Genomic DNA, 22,540 nt, shown 5'->3' with positions numbered 1-22,540 from the left:
CCGGCTTCATTTCTGAGAGGCTGATTGGGCCCCATCAGGACGTTTGTTACAACGTCAGTAGGGGGTACGTGGTCCTATCTGTACGTGCACCTTTCATTAGCAATAACCTCCTGTGCCCGTACTTGCTGTGTTTGTCCTGCTGGCGCACGACCTCTGTGTGACATCCCCTCGGTGCTGCTACGGGGAATCCCTCGTCCCTCATTTGTTGTCTCCTTGGCAGGTACCATTCCCCGTCCGGTCCTCTTTCTCTTTTGTTGCACCGTGCTTTGTTCTTGCTGCGGTGTCTCCCCACTGTGTTTTGGGGACTCCCCTTGCGCTGCACCGCCAGCGCCGCCATTTCTGCCCCGAACCATGTACGCGTCTGTTGCCTGTCGAGTGTCACGGACCACTTAGCTTGCATTCTCGGTGTGTTTTTACATCCTACGTCGTCCTCCCGTGGTTCTGCAACCCCGCACTACTTTTCTCGACTGCACTGCTTCAGTCATGGTGTTTGTTTCCCGCTGTGCAATTGTTACTTCATGCTTCATAGCTTCTTTTCTCCCTACCGTTGTCGATCGCTACTCTTTCCCTTCACTTGTCTTGCGGGACACTCCTATTTCCTTTGTGGAACCCCATGCGCATGCGTTGCGCAGCTGCCGCCTAGTGTTTTTCGGATGGGCGACATTGGTGTTCCTTTTGACTTCGTTTGTTCCGCCTTTCTATCTTCACTGGTACTGGCTGTACAGAGGTGTGAAGTTCATTTTCACACGTTTTCGGCGTTGTCTAGCTCCTCACGGAGGCATCTCTCGGTGAAGTGGAAGGGGAACTTTCGTCTCTATTTCATGGGAGGTATCTGTGGTTTTCGTTTGTACTATACCTTTAGAATCACCCTGTATATCCAGAGAACATGTTATTACATTAGCAAACCAAATGCCACTTGCTTTGTTCATACATCAGAGCTTCATTCTAAGCTGAAATTATACCTGCATTTTTATGTATTCATATTAGAAGTAGCAGTAGTTTGAGATTTGGATAAAATTATATATGTTTTTCTGTTTCAATTACTCCTACTGTGTATTTGAATTATGTTAGGATAAAAATAAATTAGGACAAAAATTCTCAAAGTTTATGAAAATGAACACACAAGTATTTTATAATAATTGTTATGTAACTGTAATCACGACAATTAGCATTCTTGTCCTAAACAAGTGAAATGAAAAATTGGTTCTAAATAGTGACATCATAGCTCTGAATTCTTTGTCCTTGTAGTCTATTCAAAGAAAGAATGGTGCTTCCTCCTCAAACCTGTGCAGTTATTTTTACTTAGGGATAAAAACAGAGTGATTTAACTCTTTCGCTGCTGAAAGCAACTTCAGTCAATTTTTTTCAATGTGGGTAACTTACGGAAAGCAACTGCAGTCGCTTTCAAATATTCTCATCAAAGCTGATGTCGAGCGAAGATGCCCTGTTAAGGAAAAGCCTTACCAGAACATCTTACCATCTAGTGTGTGGCATTTGAACAATTCTCTCTTTCTCTCTCTCTACTCTGACAAAGAGAAGGAAGAAAAATGTGTTCCAAAGAAATAAATCGCTTTGTTTCTGGACAAATGAAAAATGTGTACTGACACGTGTATGTAAACAACAATGGCAAGAAGGATCATAGTAGCGTGCCCAAGAATTTGAAAGGGGTGGGGTATTATCTTAGTAGTCAGCCCTCATTTCATTATTTTTTCCTGCTTTTCACTTAATTTTTTTAGGAATACTGGACCAAAAGAGGTGTTATGATCCCTAGCATCCCCCCCCCCCAACCTCTTGGGCATGCCGCTGTATTCACTTCAATAACAATGAAAATCTACATCAAGGGGGACTCGCGGCTAATGCCCTTTCTACAAAGAATAGTGGTAGAATTCATATTAGCACTTTAGAATACTTTTTTCTTTCACAAATTTATGCAATTCTGAAAATTTCCCAAAAAAACTACGAAGCGAAAGCTAAATCAGCATGCCAAAATCGCACAACGAAAGAGCTAATGATGTAAAATGACATGACATCATAAGAAATGGCATACTGACGGGTCAGCTGTATGGGAGGAAAATCTGATAAAATGATCAACAATTTACAAAAGAGGAAATACTAAAAGAAAAAGAACAAACCTTGTTTTTCAAATTGGTTACTTCCGACCGAAGTTGTAATGTAGCATCTGAACAGTTGATTCCCTTCTCAAGGTCCTTGAGGTCAGTTCGGAGTTGATCGATCTCCTTAGATGCCAGAGTGAACCATTGCTGGTACTGGGAGACGATTTGATTCAATTTGTCTATAGCTGGATTCTGTTAAAGCAAAAACAGCTTAGTTAAAAATAAAATCAATACACTGAAAAAATATCATGATAAGTTAACATTTTCACTGTTCAACTCCAAACAACTTAAAAACCATAATAAGAAATACATTGGAATCCTGACATTACAGTTTTCAGGGGCCTGTAAATGAAAAGCATAAAATGCAGGAAATGTGAAAAAGTGGGAAATGAAATGGGAAGGGGTTTAAATTCAAATACAATCCATCAATGACTGCACAATCAATTTTCTTGAGCATGTGATGTATTTAAAAAAACAGTGAAAACACAGTGAAAATCAGTGGTGGATTAACGGCCTTCTCTTTTGGGTAGAGGCACAAGATGACTGCTTTTAGCTGCTGCCTGTTAGATTCCATGAAAGTTTACTGTTAAATGAGACAACCAAATAGGTGGGATATCCATTTATCTATTAACTAGATTCGGTGCTAGTTTATAAAGCTCAGGTACAGGTGATCACCTATTGTTGGATGTCAAAAGAGGGGGAGGAGAAGAGAGGTCTTCTTTATATACTGTAATAGAAGTGTCCTGGATTCAATTCACAATGGAGCTCCACGTAGAATGGTTCATGTTCTGCAGCTTTTGGCAAATCCAAACTATAACAGTCAGTAATTGATTGATTGATGTTTTAAGTCCACTTTATGCACAGTAAGGCTAATTGAGACTGGACCTACAGTTTTAAAGTGGGATCTGAATCACTATGTGCCTCCACCGGGTATTGAACCTGGGACCCCTTGATTACAAGGCGACGACACAACCACTGCACCATCGGGGAGGCCCAACAATGAGTAATGATCAGATGAAACTAATAAAAAAAACACGCCAGAACCTGGGGATTTCAGTGGGGAGATCCAACAGTTCAGCACTTAACACACTCTGCTACCAAGCTGGTTCAAATCCCACTTTAAGAGCCATTGTTTTGAAACTCGAACAAAGCGAGATATTTGTATCTTTTGATTGGTTTGATTTTTTAATATGTTGAAGTAGATCATAAGAAATTAATATTGTGCAATTTTGAGACCTTGTAAAAAATTTTCTTTCTCTGTAGAAAATGTCCAAGTTCAAGGTCAGACCATTCATTTTTCATGAAAATTGAAACATGGGTAAGTTTGGAGTGATGTATCTTTGGAAAGCAACAACACCCCGAATTTCGGTTTTCATATACTGTTAGGGGTGTAAGGGGTACCTTCCACATAGGCGCCCAAAAGTCAACCTCACTTCCACGTAGTGCACCTTGGACTGAAGTCTAACGAGGCTCTGGCGACTGGCAATATGGCCAGTATAATTTTGTGTGTGTTGTCCTGTTTTTTGTCCTTATGTGTGCCGAGTGCCAGTTTACAGCCTCAGTTTTTAACGGAAGTCAGAATATTTTAGGATTTTATTTATGCAACGCTAGAGTTGTTATTTGTAATGATAAGGGGCTGGGCCCCCTATAGTGTGCCGGTTGCAAAGTGGCCTAAGTGCTGACGCACCCAAAATTTTAAAATCAAAATCATATACTGTTAGTATAACCCTGCTTGCTTATAAACTTTCAATTGTTTTAGTAGAGGATTGTTGAAAAAAAAAAATATTTATTATGAAAATTTATTTTTTATTTTTTGCATTTTCTTTCCACAAAAGTTATATATTCCTGATGAGTGAACTATTGTGCTATGTTAATTTAAGTAACTAGGTTATGTAACCTGTTACTAGGCCAATAACCTACATACTTGAGAATAGTTGGCCATATTACTTTTTGTTATTGCATAATACATTTTAATGATTATTTTTTATGGTAAACTATGTGACAATTTTTCTCATGATTGTAAGTACATAGCAGTGCTTTATTTTCTATCCATTTCAGTTTCATGTGGAATTTGCAGAGTTCCTTGAAAAGGATTCTTGGGAAAGTACCCTCTGGTTTGTTGAGCATGTTGTGTGGTCTGACGAACTTTTCTGTCCGAGCATGGACATTTTCATCTAATTGTTATTCATAGCAGCAACAGAAAAAAAAAACAAGTGCAAGGTAGCCCAGGGTGTGATGTAAGAGGATAATTTGGAAGGTAACCACCATTGTGGCATGGTGCTAGTATAGATCCACCAACTTATTTGAAACCCTGGCCAGAAACAAGTGGCACTAGTGTCGAATGTTTAGGAGGGGAGCTTGGGAACTCTGGGGCAAGGGAAGGGATGGCAGAAACACGTGTTTTCCCCCTGTGTTGCCAAATCTAGAAGTAGGCGTGTGCCGTGAAAGGTTTGCAAGTAAACAAATATGCAGGCCGAATATTAAGTTTCGTTTCTAGATGTGGTAATTCAAATAACATAGCATAAGAGAGAGGAGGGAAGGGGACACTTAAGTTAAAAACGCCAGCTGTCTCACAGAAGGATATCAACAATTTAAACACATAACATTAATATTCTAAATTATGTAAACTATAAAAAAAATTATGTAAAAATGTAGCAACTTACTTTTGGGTTCTTGCCTCCGGTTGGCCTGGAGGCAGATTATAAGGTGTCTATGCCGGAGAGGTTTGAATTCGAACTTTCGCTGTCACTGTCGCTATTTACATTGCTACTTTCGGAACCCAATTCCAAGTTTATAATCAAAGTTTGAACTTCATCTTCGAGAATTCCATCATTCTTCTGGTATTCTTTTTCCAAACGGATGGCATGTTGACACATACATTCCCATTCCTGTACTGTGACACTGTCAATTGCACTTTCGGTAAGAGCCCTTATTTCTCTCATATTTGAACTTACATTTCGTGAGGCAACTCTTCGCTTTATGGTGATCCATATGTACTCGATCGGGTTCAAGTCGCAATGATATGGTGGAAGTCGAAGGACGTGGTGGCCGTGGGTTTTCAAAATTGTGTCAGCTCGATATACCGGATCGGGAATATTATTTTTTACTTTCAGCAACAATTCTGACTTTGTTTGTTCGATATCGAAAGTGATGTTATTTTTTAATAGCCATTCTTGAATCTCTAGTTTCTTACTTTTTATGTTCGGGGCTTTATTGGTTTGAATTGAGTGGTAGGAGGCATTATCCATAACAATGACAGATCTAGGTGGGAGATTCGGAATAAGTTTCTGTTCCAACCACTTCTCGAAGTTCTCGGAATTCATTTCATTATGGTAATCGCCAGAAGTCGTTTTGGCCTGAAATATATTAAGGGCGTTTGGAACAAACCCCATGGAACCCCCGGTGTGACTTATGATAAGTCTCTGCCCTGGACTGTCGTTTGTGAAGACACCTGACACATCTTCACTCTGCCAACATTTTTTTACTTTGTAATTAGGATGAATCCAAGTTTCATCAATGTAAACAACAGGCCTCCCTTCGTTGCGGAATCTGTTGATCGCACAGAGATATCTTGCTCTCCAAACCACAATGTTGCTTCGTTCAACCAGAGCTAAGCGAGAGTTGCTACATTTTTTAAATTTAAAGCCTATCTGTTTCATAATTTTCCGTAATGTTTCTTGCCCCCCCTGATAATTGATTTCTTCCTTAGCAATAGCTAAAAGTTTCAATATTGTAGGAACTTCTCTTTTCACTACGTACATTTCATGGATTTTCCTTCGCAGTATACACTTATCCATGTCGTCAATGACAATCTTATTTTGTCGAGCACGTCTCCGTTTACCAGGAGTTGACAATTTCTGGTCAGGGGTTTGTAAATCTTTTTTCTTTCTTTTCAGTTTTTTAAGCAATGACTCCGACCGTCCCGTTAGATATACTGCTCTCTTTAGGGGTTGATCACGAGGATAATTCCACCCGTCTCTTTCCTCTTCTTCACACTTCTTGATGATTCGTAGTAGCAAATTTCGCTCACTGCTGTGCACAACTTTTGACATTTTACACTTACTCAAAAACACGTCTACGCACATCAACAACACTCCTCGAATTCTTGAAGAGAGTAAAATTAGCAACACACTGTCAGCGGAAGTGGGAAGGTCCTTGCCTGACCAGCGCCAGAGGAAACACCGGGGGTGAAAGAAAGGGGTGGGGGAGGCCAGTTAGTTCGCATATTTTCCGAGGTTTCAGAAAGCTTGGTGGATCTATAGTAGTGGGCAGAGTGCAACTGTTGTTACATCACACAATCTGTGATTCAGTAAGCTTCCAGCTGTGCTAGTGAGAGCATCGTAGTGCCGTGCATGTGCTGGTTATAACGTCACAAAATGTGTGCTGCCATCGAAAATCCCGCGAAATGCGAGGTACGCGGAGTTATAAGATTTCTTTGGGCAAAAAATCTGTCAGCTGCAAACATTCATCATGAATTGTGTGCTGTATACGGCCAAAACTTTATGAGTGAAGGTGTTGTTCGTAATGGATCAGATTTTTCAAAGCAGGAAGAACAAACATTCATGATGAACCTAGAAGTGGTAGGCCTTCTGTAGTGAGAATGATCTCGTCAAGAAAATTGAAGACAAGATTTTTTGCGCCAATTCAACCGGGACATTTTGGATCATCCCCCGTACAGCCTGGACTTGGCTCCTTTTGATTTTCATCTGTTCACTCACATGAAGAAGTGGCTTGGGGACACAGCACTTCGCTGACGATGAGGATCTTCAAAATGCTGTGACAGTTTGGTTGGATTCCCAGGTGGCTGAGTTTTATGCAGAAGGGATTGGTAAGTTGGTGAAACGCTATGACAAGTGCTTGAATTTACACGGGGGACAGCTGTACCTTTCAGATGTCAAGTAAAAATTTGTTGCATCTGTGTGGGTTTTTTATTTACGGGTTACTTTCCAAATGACCCTCATATAGTACATTGAAATAACAATGCTATTAATATATTTGTAATCTAATGCACTGTGGTTGAAACTCAGCTCTTTATCATCATATGATCCATTCACTTGTAACTCAAAAACCAAGACCCACCCAACACTAACTGGAATATATTGCAGTAAACATATATTTTAAACCAGATAAAGATCAAGAAATAAGGTTACAACAACAAACAACTATGCTATGAGCCATAGTGATAAAAATCCATGAAGCTACAGAATATTCAACTGAGATTTTACAACCTGATACCCTTACCTGGTGTTGTATGGAAAACTTGTCTTCAACCTTTTGCCGCAAATGCAACAAGCTGTCCACGTGAGCAGCCAACTGAGAAATGCGAGCTTGGAACGAGTAGAGCTCTCCTTGACTCTTCTCCACCTGGGCTTGGGACTCTCTCAGGTGTTGCGTCAAAATGCTCTTCTCACCCTCCGCCTGTAATTGCACAGAATACAATTATTTATCTTAACCAAATCATTTTAATGTGCACTAAACATATATTTTATTAAAGAAGAAGACAATTACTTTGCAAACAGTAGATGGTATTGGTTAGTGACAATATTTGCACTTGTTTTTGACATAAGGATAGGTCATTATACCAGGTGTTTCAGAAATCATTGAAGGGTTAGAAAAACTTATTCCAAGTACACTATTGAACTTGCATTAATGAAACCAGTCTAGAACAAATGAGGAATGCAAACAGTTCGTGCATGAATGTTTTGTTAATCTGAGAGTTCACATTCCTGCCACTAGGTGACACTCACATCACTCAAAAGTGTTTTGTTCAGCTTCACCTCGCAGCACGTGGTGCAAACAGTTTACAAAAACAGGTTGTCTGTGCAAAGGAAAACTCCCTGGTTGCAATCAAAGGAAAACTCCCTGGTTGCCAATCAACCTTCAAGGAAGACCGGGATGGCATGCAAGCATGTTTTGTGCGCAGCCTACAGAAATCAACCGCAATCGCAGAGAACTTGTCGTATCAAAAACAACAACACGGAGGGTTCTCCGTAAGCATGTGTGCCATGTCACTTGTGGTGCACACATTGAACATTTGTAGGTGTCAAAAAAAAACTATTTGCGTTTCTCGTTCGTTCTGGACTGGATCATTAATATAAGTTCAATATTTTACTTGCAATACACTTTTGAAACCACTCAATTATTTCTGAAACACCCGGTATTGCTGATTTACAGTTGTTTTGTTCTCAGTTACAGACAGACTGATCTATGGATTGAGATATTAAATATCAGACTGCAAAACTTTGTTTATGTAGGTTAACCAAGATGAATTTAAAAAAAAAAGTATTCGAGACCTCATAAAATGCTTAAAAGTAAAGTATAGTTGTAATACTACTAGGAAAATAGCACCTGTTGTATCATGTCAAAACACTGGAAAGAATAAGGTTAAATACACAATATACATGCCATCATCTAACAGAAACCAGCACTGAACCTGGACAGGCACACCCACCTTGGCATCCTGTCCTTTAAAAATATCCAACCAAAAAGGAAAAGATGCAGGGCCCTGCTTGACCTCCCTCCATCCATCCAAAAAACAGGAACTACACCACACTGAGCAAACCACCAACCCCAACCCACCAAATAGCAATGCCACCTGACGATAGAAAGCAGAAAGCAAAGCAGGTGCCACAGGCCAGGAAACGCACACCAGCAATGCCAAAAAATGGGAGAAATTGAAACTACCACCATCCAGGAACTAACAAAGAAGTGATGCCATACTCTTAGCGAATGAAGGCAGCGAGCCTTCGAAATTAATCAGAAAAAAACTATCCAGTTGTGAAATTCCTAATGAAGGAAGTCTATGTGGAATGCATGGGAAAGACTTCACTTACAGGAAAACGTGAAACTGAAGAAAGACTATACCTGTTCAAGTTGTTTCTCCAATTTCTTGAGCTCGTTCAAGTGAATTTCACTGAACAAATCCACCTGCTTGCCTCCATCAGGAGATTCCTCTTCTCCTTTAGCTCCACTTTTCATCAAATCAGCTTCCAATCTTTTCAGAACAGGCATGTCATCCTCTCCATCACTCCCCATTGCTTGGTCATCTGCAATTCCTACAGTGATATATCACATAATTAAACTGCAATTTACACAACTGAAAATTGATATTAAAAAATCATTGTAAACACTACTGGATATCAAATCATATTTATCAATTCAATGCAACTGCAACAATGAACATCTGCTATGAAGAACTACTTTAACACATTGGGGTCTCAAGACAGGCATAGCCCGCAGTGCACTTAAAGTCAATATGGACGAAAGACGGGCATAGGCCATCCTGCGGTATGCGATCACTTTGTGAATTGAACAACGGGCTATGTTCGTAGTTCGTCTCATGTGCATGTTCCTTCAAGCCTCTTGGTTGAAATTCAAACCGCTAGGTGACTCATGTCCTATTTTTATCTCCCACCTGCGACTGTTTGTTGTCGGGTTGATGTACATTGCATTGTTTAGAATAGCCTCGTTAGATCCAGACCGCATAGTGGAAATTCTGCATTCCATTTGTTCATTAGGTCAGTGGTGAATGCGTATGTAATTTATAAGAAAATAAACAGGGAAAATCATAATATGTCTCTGGAAGAGTTCATCATCAAAGTAGGGGAAGCGATACTCATCAAAGCGGGCGAAGATATTCAAGGTCAAACATCAATGTCAAAGTACAGCAGATAGGCTAACAGGCTGCCATTTTCCAAGGAAAATCCCCCCCTACAGAGAAAAAGTCAAGGCCCTGTAGGTCATGTATTGTTTGTGGAGACAGGCACAAAAAAGAAACTGGCAAGTGGGCAAGAAAAGACACAAAATTTTACTGCCCCCAGCTGTGACGTTGCTCTCTGCATTCCTGAATGTTTTGAACTTTTTCATATAAAAGCTAATTACCTGTAATTTGGAATTATTTTTGGTTATGTGCACATAAGAAGTATTCTTATGCAAGATTCAATAGATGTATTGATATTTTATGTACTTTTTGCATTGTTAATTATTGAAATTTCCAGATTACGAACTTAAAATATCTCTATATTAACATTTGTTACAATGTTGTTCTTTTTCTTTTTTCACAAAATATTGCTGAAAAAATATTCAAAAATGTCTGAAAATGAAAAGAAAATTTAACAAATTTCAAATTTTTGTTCATTGAAAAGAGGAAGTTTTGTAGATTTAAGAAATGTGTGGTAAATAAAAACAAATTACAAATATATTTTCTATGACTTTTTTAAAAACAACCAAAAACCGCAGGCCAGAGGTAAAAATGCTGTATAATGAGGCCAGACCCGAATGTGTTAAACTCATAGGAGGAGGAAATATTAACTAATGTGAATTTTGAAGTTCAGAATGTGACATAACACCTTTTTTTTTTGTATATTTTAACACTAGAATGGCAGAGGGAACAAATTAACCCCTTCTTCACTGTTTCTTTAATAACAATCCCATTTTTTCTTATTTTTTTCCTCGAAACTTTGTTACTTGTCATATTTTTTTGTCCTTTTTAAGATGGTGTATTGAAATCTGTAAAATATAATTTATTTTTGTGAAATTTATTGATATACCCCTAGAACAATGGGAGGGTCAATTTGACCCCTGTAAAGTTTCAGTTATCAGCATTAGGTTGTGGTTTCCGCATCATACAGTCTTGAGCATGTTAACACATTCGAACATGTTACGTCAAGTAGCAGTTTCTTATGATGAAATGTTGTATATTCTGTAGCGTTCAGTTGTTGATTATAATTTGTAATTAAAATGTATCACAAATCACCTAAACACTTTGTTTATGTTACATTACACACAGACAATAACATAAAATAAAATAAAGTTCCCATTTCAAAATAATTTGAAATTTTTAAATGCACTTCTTATGAGAGGTCAAAATGACTCCTTTCCACTATTTTAGAAGTATCACATCCTTCACTGTTCTAGTGTTAAGCACAGTTAGAAACTTACAAATCTATCTTGAGCACCTCCTCTGAGACAACTTATTCAGGGTTACTTAAAATGGAGGGGACTCTCTCAGCTCAAGTATTTACAAGGTACAACTGTTTCTCATTTCAATAAATGCTGATAGACTAAATTATGAAAAATTAGATCTACATTGAATTCTCCCTGGAGAACATAGGAAAGTTTTAATTTTTATGCAAGTTCAATTAATTGTTATCCGGATATTTCTTTAACATCAAAGTTCAAGTTCACTTTATCCTCTTATGGGGTAATTGGAACTGCATCTACAGTTTAAAGTGGCATCTGATACTCCAGAGAATCAAAACCTGGATTCCTCGATTACATGACAGCCATAGCCAATAACTAGTCAAACCACAGGTTTATAGATGGGGATCTTGATTTCCTTTCCCCCACAATTAATGTTTTAGCACACTTTTCTGCCAAATGAAGCATTTAAGCATGTATAATGCACACCTTGGTTTCGGATGGGGAAAAGCAAGAAACAATTATATCTGCTATATGAGGACGTATCAAAATGTTTCGAGACTAGTTCTGTAACATGCCAACAGATGGCAGCGCAAGGCTGCATGCACAGGCACAGGGAGCACCAACCTTCATAAGGCAGTGTGCCAAGAGACATCGTCCTGTGTATATCGTGAGCTGTGCAGCTGGTGCTCTTCTGACCACGTGCGTTACCACGTCCGCGATTTCATCATGGACAGCAAGTTAGAACAGAGAAAACGTGAAAGTCTGTGTGAAACTGGGCAAATCCGCCACAGAGACACGCGCGCTTCAAGATTGGAAGATCACCACTGGAAGACGGCACGCTGCCGGAGTTCTTGGCAGACTTGGATGCGGTGTTCCTTCTGCTCCTGGGTCTGCAGCCTGGGGACGAACTTGGCAGCAACACGGTGCATGTTCAAATCACATGTGAGGATTGCCTGCACTGTTCCGTATGACCACCGACAATGGCAGCAATGTTGTGGATTGTTCTCCAATGATCTTCATGCACAAGTTGCCGAACGGTTTCGACATTTTCAGGTGTTGTGCTCGTTGAAGGTCGTCCTTCTCTAATCATCTTTCAGTGATGTTCTTCAACTCTTGAAGTGCGCGTGCCACTCAAAACACCTCGCACGACTCATTGCAGCATCGCCGTACACTTGCCGAATCATGTCAAGCGTCTCTGTAGCGGATTTTCCCAGTTTCACACAGAATTTCACGTTCGCTCGTTGTTCTAACTTGCTGTGCATGATGAAATCGCAGACGTGATAACGCACGGCGTAAGAAGAGCACCAGCTGCACAGCTCACGATGTTCCCAGGACGATGTCTCTTGGCACATTGACTTATGAAGGTTGGTGCTCTCTGTGCCTTGCGCTGCCATCTGTTGGCATGTTACAGAACTGGTCTCGAAAATTTTTGATACCACCTCGTATAATGTGCAGGTCATTTCAGGTTCAAGAAATGGCTTTCTTAGTTGTAGGTCATAAAGCTGTTGCTATGTCAATCAAGAGTGAAAATGAGTCACCAATCCATGCCACCTCTTCCTCCTGTGTTTAGCATCCCAAAGCTTTCATTTCTGTAACTACCTAGTTCATTCTGTTGCAGAAGAAAGCGAGATCAAAATTATGGAAGTTATTTTCTATTATTTGTCGCCCGACAAATACTGCTGATATACATGTTTGAATCCCAGTAGAATGGCACAGCGCTGCTTTTCTCGGTGTCGTAAAACTTTCAGTCACAAAGTGAAAAATTATGGGAAATGGCCATTTCACTTGACAGTGTTATTTTTAAAAAAAATATTGTTAAAAGAAATCCAATCTGGTAATTTGTTGTTGCAACTGTTGATATATACATTTTATATGCAGTGACATAGTGAAAACATGCATGGTATTAATGTCCATATTGGCTGTCTGAATTATTACATGCATAATATTCCCCACAGTTTTTGGGAGCAAAAATTGTGGAAAACAAGTGTGCATTATACATGAGTAAATACGGATTAGTTAATATTGTACCTTCATTGTGCTTTTAAACTAGTATTTTAATTTGTAGGTCACATTATGGCTAACACCTGTTCTTGGCAGTTTCATATACTGGAAGATTTTGATGAAGTTATTTTCTATTATTTTTCATTCTACAAATACCAATGTTAAGGATCCCATGTAATGATTTTTGTGCACACGGTCCCTTAACACTTTGTATGGTGTTGCTAATTCTTCCTACAGAAGGTGAAAATCTGGTAAACATCCATTTACACGTGGTTTCATTGAGCTGTCAGAATTATTCCATGTTTAACAAGATCAAAGTTATTTTTTGGGGGGACAAGCCAACATTTTGAAGAACATGCATGTTACATGAGGTGCATTCAAGTTCTAAGGTCTCCTATATATATATATATTTTTTTTTTTTCAGGACTGGTGGCAGATACCAACATGCAGTTTGGCACACTGGATGCAGCACCGTTTGTGAATGTGTGAGAGAGATGGCAGCACCGTACTGTGCACAGAAACCTCATGGCAGCAGCTAGAGTGAGATGCGTTTTCCATACTAACAATGGCGACATTCACGTTACAAGAGCAACATGTGATCATCTGTTTTCTTCACTTCCATGGGGTCGAACCAATCAACATTCATCGGCAATTGACTGAGACATGTGGTGATGGTGTCATGGATGTGAAAAACGTGCATTCATGGGTGCAGAAAGTCAGACAAGGCAGAATGTCATGTGCAACCAAACCGAAGTAGCTTCGGGCACGCACCAGCCGGTCTGAGAACATGATTGCCCATGTGGAGCAATTGGTCATGGATGACTGCCGATTGACAATGGAAGACATTACCTCCAAATGCGGCATTTCCATAGACTCTGTGCACACCATTCTTCATGATGACTTCAAAATGCGAAAGGTTTCCTTCAGATGGGTTCCCTGCATGCTAACAGACAAGCACAAAGCATCACGTGTGGCAATGTGTCAGTCACTCTTGGCACGTGATGATGGCATGAATGGTGCTTTCATTCCACAAATTGTGACGATGGATGAAACATGGATACCGTTTTTCAATCCCGTAACCAAACGACAATCAAAGCAATAGAAGCACACACACTCACTGCCCCCGAAGAAATTCCGGGTTATCGCCAGTGCCGACAAAATGATCGTAGCCATCTTTTTGGATAGCAAAGGAATAATCCTATGGTGACTGCTGCTCCCCCGAAACGGTTCTTGCGACGAAGTATCTTCCAACCTTTGCAGAAAAACTGCGAGAGAGAGAGGTCCACTTGTGCTTTTTCAACAAGACAATGCTCCTGCTCATCGGGCAGCAAAGCTTCAGAGATGCAATGGTAACAACAACATTGAGGTGATTACTCATGCTCCTTACTCGCCTGACCTTGGACCTAGCGATTCTTGGCTTTTCTCAACGCTGAAGGACTTTCTCCGAGGCTGCACATTTTCCTCTCGTGTTGCTATTGCATCAGCAATTTTCCAGTGGGTCAAGCAGACCCCTAAAGAAGCATTTGTGGCGGCCATGAGGGAGACTATGTTGAGAAGTGAATGAAGTTTCATCTCTGTTGTGTAAGTGGTATATGAAGGAAGCGGAAAAAAACAAAACCTGAGAACTTGAATGCATGTTACATGTGTAAATCTGATACAATTATTTTTTTAAGGCTAAAGCACAAGAATGTTGTATTTTTGCAGTACAGTCAACTCTCGATACGACCTTTCACAGTTTCCGGGAAAGGGGTCGTTATTTCGAAGGGGTCGTTATTGGAATTTCTGTCATTCTCGTTTGGGCATAGAGCTTCCTTCTTTTACCGCGCATCGGGGTTTTGGCGCTGCACGTGACGGTTCTCGTTCTCGTCGTCCGTTTTCGTGGAAAAGCGCTTGCTCGCATGCGCAGGCGGGCTTTTTTGCGAACGTTTGAGGTCCGTGCTTCGTTTCTTGTCGCGGGAGTGGGGCAGGTTGGATGGGAGTGCATATTCCTGATAGCATGAAGCCAAGTTTTATTGAGGGCCCCAGGGTTAGTGATGAGGTCGGTGGGCATGGTCACTATTGCATATGTTTCTTTTCAAGTGGATTTTGTGGATTTTGCTTGCATGACTATTTTGGTTGAGTCTATGTTATGGTTTTCGTCAATGAGGTAGCAGGAAAAACCTGTTTATCTTCTCCCAAGTCGGTGGTCAGCATCAGGCTCTTTGAGCCTATCATCAAATCGGCACTTTGTCATACCTACATACTTGCTTCCACATGTGCAGGTGATCACAAAGCCACTTCTTGCATTTGGGTTGGTGTAATACCTTTTGAAATTGGTTAGGTTGGAGGCTATGGAAGGAGGGAGTTGGTTTGCAATCTTGAAACTGTGCCTGGTTAGACCTTTTTTTAATTTTCTTGGATAGGTCAGGATGTCGGGGTAGGCAGACCCATTTCTCTTTCTTCTTTTCTTTCTGGTGGCGTGGCTGGTTCATTTTTCTTTTGGTAGTGTCCAGGAGGTGGAGGAGTTCCTGTCGGTTGTACCCATTGCTGATAGCAAGAGAGATGATATGTTCGAATTCGGTTTGCAGGTCTTCAGGTTCCGAGGTAAGGTTGATGGTCCTCTGGAAGAAGTTGATCCAAATGTTATTTTTCTGCCGTGCAATGTGACCAGAGAGATTGTGGATATATTGCATTCCGGAATCGGGTTTTCTATATATATTGGTCTTGAATTTGCCATTTTTCCTGCTTATGGCGAGATCCAGGTAGTTTAGTGTGCTGTCCTTTTCTTCCTCTGGTATGAAGTGGATGCTTGGGTGGGCCAAGTTAAATAATCGTACAGCTTCTTGTAATTGATCTTGGAGTCATCAGCATACCGCCTGTAGCTAATTCTGGAGAGGAGGGGTGAGGACAAGACATTGGTTTCTATTGCGTTCATAACTATGTTAGAGAGGATAGCGGATACGGGGTTTCCCATGGCCAGGCCTTCCTCTTGGTAGAAGTATTGGCCTTCAAACTGTAGGGCAGAGGTTTCTATGCAAATCTTCAGGAGGGATATGATTAGTTCATTCTCATACGGGCTTTTTGTGTTAGTTAATAGCCACTTCCTGGTTTCACTTATGGCAAGGCTTCTTGGTATGGATGGGTACATTTCCTGGACGTCTATGCTGGCCATTTTTATTCTGTCAGCCCCCACGTATCCAGTGACCATTTCATTTACTTCCTGGCTGTTTTGTACACAGTATTTCAGACGGTGGTTGTGTTCACTGATCTTTTGTTTTAACCACTTAGCAAGGCGGTTTCCTGGGTGTTTGAAGCCGGCGACTATTATACGGAGGAGGGTTCCAGCTTTGTGGATTTTTGGGATGCTGTAGACTGCAGGGATATCCAGGTCGTGTTGTTCCACAAAAACAGACGATGAGAACAGGAACCGTCACGTACAACACCAAAACCCCAATGCACGGTAAAAGAAGGAAGCTCTACTTCATACAAGAACGACAAAGTGAAAGTACCATGTCAACCAACGCCAGCACAAGGGAAAGAAAAAAAGGAACGACGCCACCCACAACAAGACAGTACACGCCTGACGAAGCCACCAGATGGGTGGCAAAGTCAATCGACAGAGAAAAATTTGCATGGAAAAATGAAAAGTAAGTTTATCACAGTTAATTACTGGAATTACGTTAAATCCTATTTACTTAGTTCCATAAGACCACAAAGACACAAACTAATGTATGAAAACCTCATACATTTGATACCAGGCAATAAGGACAGTCAAGTTCGAAGATACAAGTACCAAAATTGTCAAAATCACCATATTTAATTTGTTGTCTTAAAGGTTATTTACATACATGTACCTTTGAACTACTACACATGAGTCTGGCTTAGCATGCTTTCCACTCAATTTGACAAAACATATTTTTCTGCCTTTCCAGGTCTTTCTGTTGTTTTAACCAGTGCAGTGATGGGAAGAAAGGTTCCAGCACTATTGTTCTTCTATTGCAAGCATTGTAATAAAGTGAATCCATATATGAAATAGTGAAACTGGAGTACAGTACAATTAGAGTATGAAAAGTTAAAATAAATAAAGGACACTTACCTCTTATACTAAAAGCCAAATTGCTTAAATTGAACATTGATTCACTGTTTATCCTTGCATCAAGGTCTTTCTTTAATGCATACTTTGCTTCACGTTCAGCCTACAAGAAAATATGCTCAATATTAATACACAATACACACCTAATTACATAAAAATCATGAATACTTGCTATTTGATCCAAAGCATAAGTTGTTAATTAAATCTGAAGAAATTTTATGCTGCATGTTACCAACAACATTGAATAAAAGTGCAGGGATATTGATTGAGTGATTTGATTGATTTTATGGTACTTTAGTACTATACGGACCACCTCATTTGTCTACATGACGAGGAATGCTTACGAGGTTAGGTTAGGCCTGTTAGGTTAGGACTCATTAGCATAAATACAATGAAAAATTATTATTTAGGCCGTATTTATGGTAATGAAACCTAACATAACAGGCCTAACCTAAGCTCGTAGGCATTCCTCGTAACATGGACAAATTAGGTAATCCGTAAAATACTAAAGTACCGATTTTACTTTGCTTTTCTGCCACTTTTGGCTATTTGCGAAGATGGGAATGAGTGATGATGTGATGAAATTGATGTTCAGACACTAACAAACATCCATGCCCAAGCCAGGATTCGAACCAGAGAATCCTGGCATCATAATGTGATGTGTCTAATCTTTAATGCTCAAATGTTCAGGCTGGTCCTTCTTCACGAGGCAGTGAAAACCAGTGAAGTTATAATTTCATTTTTAAAAAAAATACATGTATTTAATTAACGGGTATCAATGTTTAACTTCTTTACAATACTCAATGTTATACAAAAATTGGTTGAGATCTGAAACTTGGCAACAATTATTTCTGTTTTCATTAATCTATATTATATAGGGATGAGACAGAATAATTGGCTCATTATCGGTATCAGTGTGTTACGCACCGGGGCCATGCAGTCTAGGGTGTCATGCTTTGGGCTCCGGCTACAAGATGTGTGCAGGTTCACGTCTCCTCGGGGAAGTTTAACAACTTTTCTCTTGAGATTTCGGCCTCCGTATGGGACTGGTGGCCACCCACAATCGTGAGGAAACTGAGGAGCAACAAATTAGTAGCATAACCCAGTAATGGAAACCTACAATGATGACTGGGGGTTCGTCGTGCTGACCACACATCATGCCGTAACTGGTTCGATGACCTCCTACCCTCCCCAGGTGGGAGTGAGACTGGCAGTCAGTTGATTGGCCTAGGCCCTCAATGGGCTGTTGCACCAAAGGTTGTTTTATCAGTATCAGATGCAATTGCAGATAATTTAACAATCCAACATTTCTACAAAAGTAGTCTGTAACTTACTACAAAAACCTGCTGTTTGGTTATTTTTTGTGATTGGCACATACCTTGGTTTTCTGGGAGTTTCAGTTTTTGTTTTAATACAACAGCACAGCCTATGCGTAGATCGGTACTGGGCATACAGTTTAAAGTGGGATCTGAACCATTATGTATCTCCACCGGGTATCGAACCATGGATCAGTTTTATGAGGAAAACTGTTAAATAAGCAGTACGTTTTAGTAAGGCTCTTACATGCATTAATTAAGGAGGGGAATAACTTATTCAGGATCTTCTAGGAGCACTTGAAATTTTATATCAAATTTGCGTAATAGCAGAATCAGCAAAAACTTTTTATCAGTAGAGGCGCATATTTAATAAAGCAAAATTTCGGTAGAAAAACAAAGTCAATTTCAGGTTCAAAAGCAGTAAATAAAATAAAATTCTGCTGTTATAGCAGTGAAAAAGCAGAATATAAAATTACATTTTGGTTTTAAAAAATGTGAAAATAATGAAACAAAATAAACATATCCCTTCTAATAGCACATTTATGTCATTACCAGAGTATTAAGTTTATTCTTGTATAAAGGGGTCAATTTTTTCTTCTCAAATGTTTACAGCAGAATTAATCAATTTTCCGTGAATTGCATAACTCACAGGATAATTCTGACTTCAGAAAGTGTTGAGTCCGTAAATAAAATCTAAATTTCGTGTTTAACACTCTATTTCACATTTTCCACTTGGCATTATTTCGTGACAAAACAGGGTAGGAAAATGCACATCACCTGTTTCATTACAATATGTTATTTAACAATTCGTGTTTGTCAAAAACGAAATATGCATGCCTTGAGCTATCAGCATATTCCTGACATTCTGTAAGTAATAATCACATTTGTGAATTCGACTGCACCTAAAATGTTTAAATGAGAGAAAGAATAATGTACAGAGTGTGAAAAGTGTATTTTTGTACCTTCTTGTTTAGAGCTAATTTTCATTGTTAAAATAAATCTGCCCAACACCTTTCATTTATCTCTAGTGCAAAATCCTAAATTTAAAATGCAGGTTTTCAAATGCAAATCATGGCTAGACATATGTAACAGTCGTAAAAAAGCCAGCTTATTGAATGGACAGTTCTTTTCCAAGCATTATCTCCATGTATTGAAAGTGGGCAAAAGTGACAGGGTGTCTACAATTTTGTGAAAACAAAATTCCCCGACTATTCCAGGTTTTGCAGACCAAGAACCAGAATTTTCCACACCAATTCAGTAGTACAATTCATGTAAACATGTGTGTAAGAAAGTCATTATGTTTCAACTAAACACCAGACTTACGAGTCTCACCTAAGAAAGTGATTTTTTTTTTTTTTAATATTCACTTCATATGTTAACCTTTTGGGTCCCAAGCATCTCAGTCTGGATATACAAATGTAACCCTCACGGTCACAAGCATCTCGATCGAGACTCTGTGTCAAGGTCGTAGTTTTTACGTTATAACTTTTCTATTTTGGTTAGAATTTCGATTTTTCATTTTTATATATTGTTCCTAACACATGTATTTAACAGAAATGTTTCTTGCATCTTTCTATTTCTTCATGAAAATGGAGGGGAAAAGGCAGGAAAAGGGACTTCTCTTTTTCGTCTCTTTTCAAGGGAAAATTTTTGCCGACAAAGGAAGACCGGCTTTGTTGTTCTAAAGCAATGCTTTTCACTCCCGCTGGTAACTGCATTCGAAGGAAGCTTGTTTATCAGTATCCGATGACAAAATGAAAGTTTTTCGTGCTGGCGCAAGCAGGGGGTGGGGGTGGGGAAGGGGGAAGACTGGTTGTTGAATCTGCGTTGTGAGAATAGAATTTCGAAGTGTGCTGAAGGAAACCTTTGTTTTTTTAGCACAAGTGTTCCACAAGTTGCAACACAAGTTACCCTGCATTGTCTAAAAATGTCAAGCAACTGCAAGAATCGGCTCTCATTTTTCACTGCGTTCGCGCTTTTCGTCCATGAAAGTTGTGCGTAGGTGTGTAGTTTTGTGCCCAAGTGCGAGGATATTTTTTGAGTGAAGTGACAGACTTCCAAGGACTTTTTTGTCATCTACGTGTTTTTTGGGGGTTTCCTCCCTTCCCAGTCCATATATACGTCAAATTTTAAATTTTACATTTTGTGCATTTCGACATCCTTTTTTCGGGGGGCGGGGGGAAACCCCATTTTTTAAAGAAAAAAGTATTTTTCAGGGGATTTCTCCCCCTTTCCGCCTCCATATGTACGCCGAATGTGCATAAATTATATATCGTCTGAATCTGTGATTAATTCTGCGTACAACGGTATATCTTTCATATCTCTAGGGAATTTAGTTTCTGAGCTATAAATATTTCAATGTAACTCTGCATCTCGCTCAATTCCGAAGCTTGAGACAGTGGCATAAAAGCCTTTCGTTTCAGGGGATTAACTCGCGTTACATTGGTCATATGACAATGTTGCAAATATTTTTCTTGTTTCTTACATGCCAGCGATAATTTCTATGTACATTTTGAACTTTTCATATCCTCTTTTTAAAAAAAAATATTTTTAGGGGATTTCTCCCCTTTCCCCCTCCATATGTATGCCAAATGTGCATAAATTATATATCGTCTGAATCTGTGATTCATTCTGCGTACAACGGTATATTGTTCATATCTCCAGGGCAAATAGTCTCTGAGCTAAAGTCATTTCAAGGTACCGCTGCATTTTGAAGCTTGAATCAGTGGCGTGCCGACCAGTCCTTTTGGGGGTACAACTCACGTTACATTGGTCATATGATAATAATGCAAATATTTTTGTGTTCCTTACATGTCAGCGATCATTTCCATGTGTATGTCGATACTGTCATGTACATTTGTACTTTTTTCTTAGGGAGGAGGTGGGAACCCCATTTTTTCCCCCCGAAATTTTGGAATTTTGTGAATTAGCCCCTCCCCCCACCCCATATATGTCGAATTTGCATAAATTTCATATAGTCTGAATCTCTGGTTCATTCCGCGTACAACAGTATATCACTCATCTCTCTAGTGCAATTAGCCTCCGAGCTATACTCATTTAATTGAAACTCTGCATTTTGCTCGGAACCAAGGGGGGTTACATGTAAAAATGGCCTTGGGACTCAAAAGGTTAAAGGTAATTATGGGAAGGGAAACTGAACAGAAATTAACTATCAGGGGTGAGCTTTTATGTATTGACCTAATGATTATAAAATATTATTTTCAATAAAAAACATACAATTATAACAATAATAATATGTAACATTAGTAAATTTTAGTAGCATATGTATTACTCCTAATAATCACACACACACCCCCCCTCCCCCAAAAACGTGGTAAATTCCTAGTCAGTTGCTGTAACTCCCGCTTTACACGAAAGCATTTTCCTTAGTATAATTATGACCGACTTTCCATTACGGTCTTGTCAAGTCCCCACTCCTTGACACAAAACAGGTGTCTCTAGATTGCCAACGACATTCCCACGAAACCAGAATTACTGAATCTGCACCCCGAAATCAATGCCAGTGTGGTCTCGCTATGACCTCTCGATCTTTCTTCTGACTCAAGAGGGGCTGCAGCAAACATAAATTTTGCACACTCCAGATGGTCAAATATTGGAGATGGACTTATTGCAGCATTCCAGACCTTTCATAAGTTACAATGATAAGACCTATTGGAAGAAATCTCTCACTCTTCGCCCCAGACCTAAGGAAGTGGGAAGATTCAAAGGACACCCTTGTTCCTGTGAGACTAGCCAGTTGCTTCGAGGTAAACAAACCTGCAACGAGGCATTTAAACATTAGGAACCCACGTTTATAAACTTTGAGCTGCAGACGACAAGGCAGGGTACTGAATATTTCCCATGACAGGTAAAGAGTCATGTTGCTCGGAACAATAAAACATTCAAATTGAGTGACGCCAGAACTTTGCTTCATGATGGTATTAGGCTGGTAACTGCTGAAATGTGGAAATCGTTTATACGCCATGTGGAGAAAGAAGAGGAACGCTTCTGGGAATCAGATTACATGTGCGACACGGTTGTTGACTGATTTGTTATCAATCCAGCTGATAGCAATAGCGGCAGCACCAGCAGTGAAGGGGAGAAATCTATGGAAG

The 22,540-nt window shown here is 39.7% G+C and overlaps 1 protein-coding gene across 1 annotated transcript in view; it reads right to left on the bottom strand.

Moving 5' to 3' along the window:
• The window catches only part of BicD (Microtubule-associated protein Bicaudal D), a 91,858-nt gene that overhangs the window by 38,192 nt on the left and 31,126 nt on the right, over window positions 1-22,540 (bottom strand). The window contains exons 5-8 of the mRNA XM_083131272.1: window positions 17,113-17,212; window positions 8,979-9,169; window positions 7,356-7,532; window positions 2,133-2,306 (exon numbers count right to left, since the gene is read on the bottom strand). Coding sequence (XP_082987398.1) covers window positions 2,133-2,306; window positions 7,356-7,532; window positions 8,979-9,169; window positions 17,113-17,212 — 642 coding nt within the window. The remainder of the gene's footprint in view (window positions 1-2,132; window positions 2,307-7,355; window positions 7,533-8,978; window positions 9,170-17,112; window positions 17,213-22,540) is intronic.

This window comes from Lepisma saccharinum, chromosome 1 (genome assembly GCF_977018435.1).
Source record: "Lepisma saccharinum chromosome 1, izLepSacc3.1, whole genome shotgun sequence".
In the NCBI taxonomy this organism is placed as follows: domain Eukaryota; kingdom Metazoa; phylum Arthropoda; class Insecta; order Zygentoma; family Lepismatidae; genus Lepisma; species Lepisma saccharinum.
The sequence above is the reverse complement of the archived record's forward strand: the minus strand, read 5'-3'. Positions and strand labels throughout refer to the sequence as shown.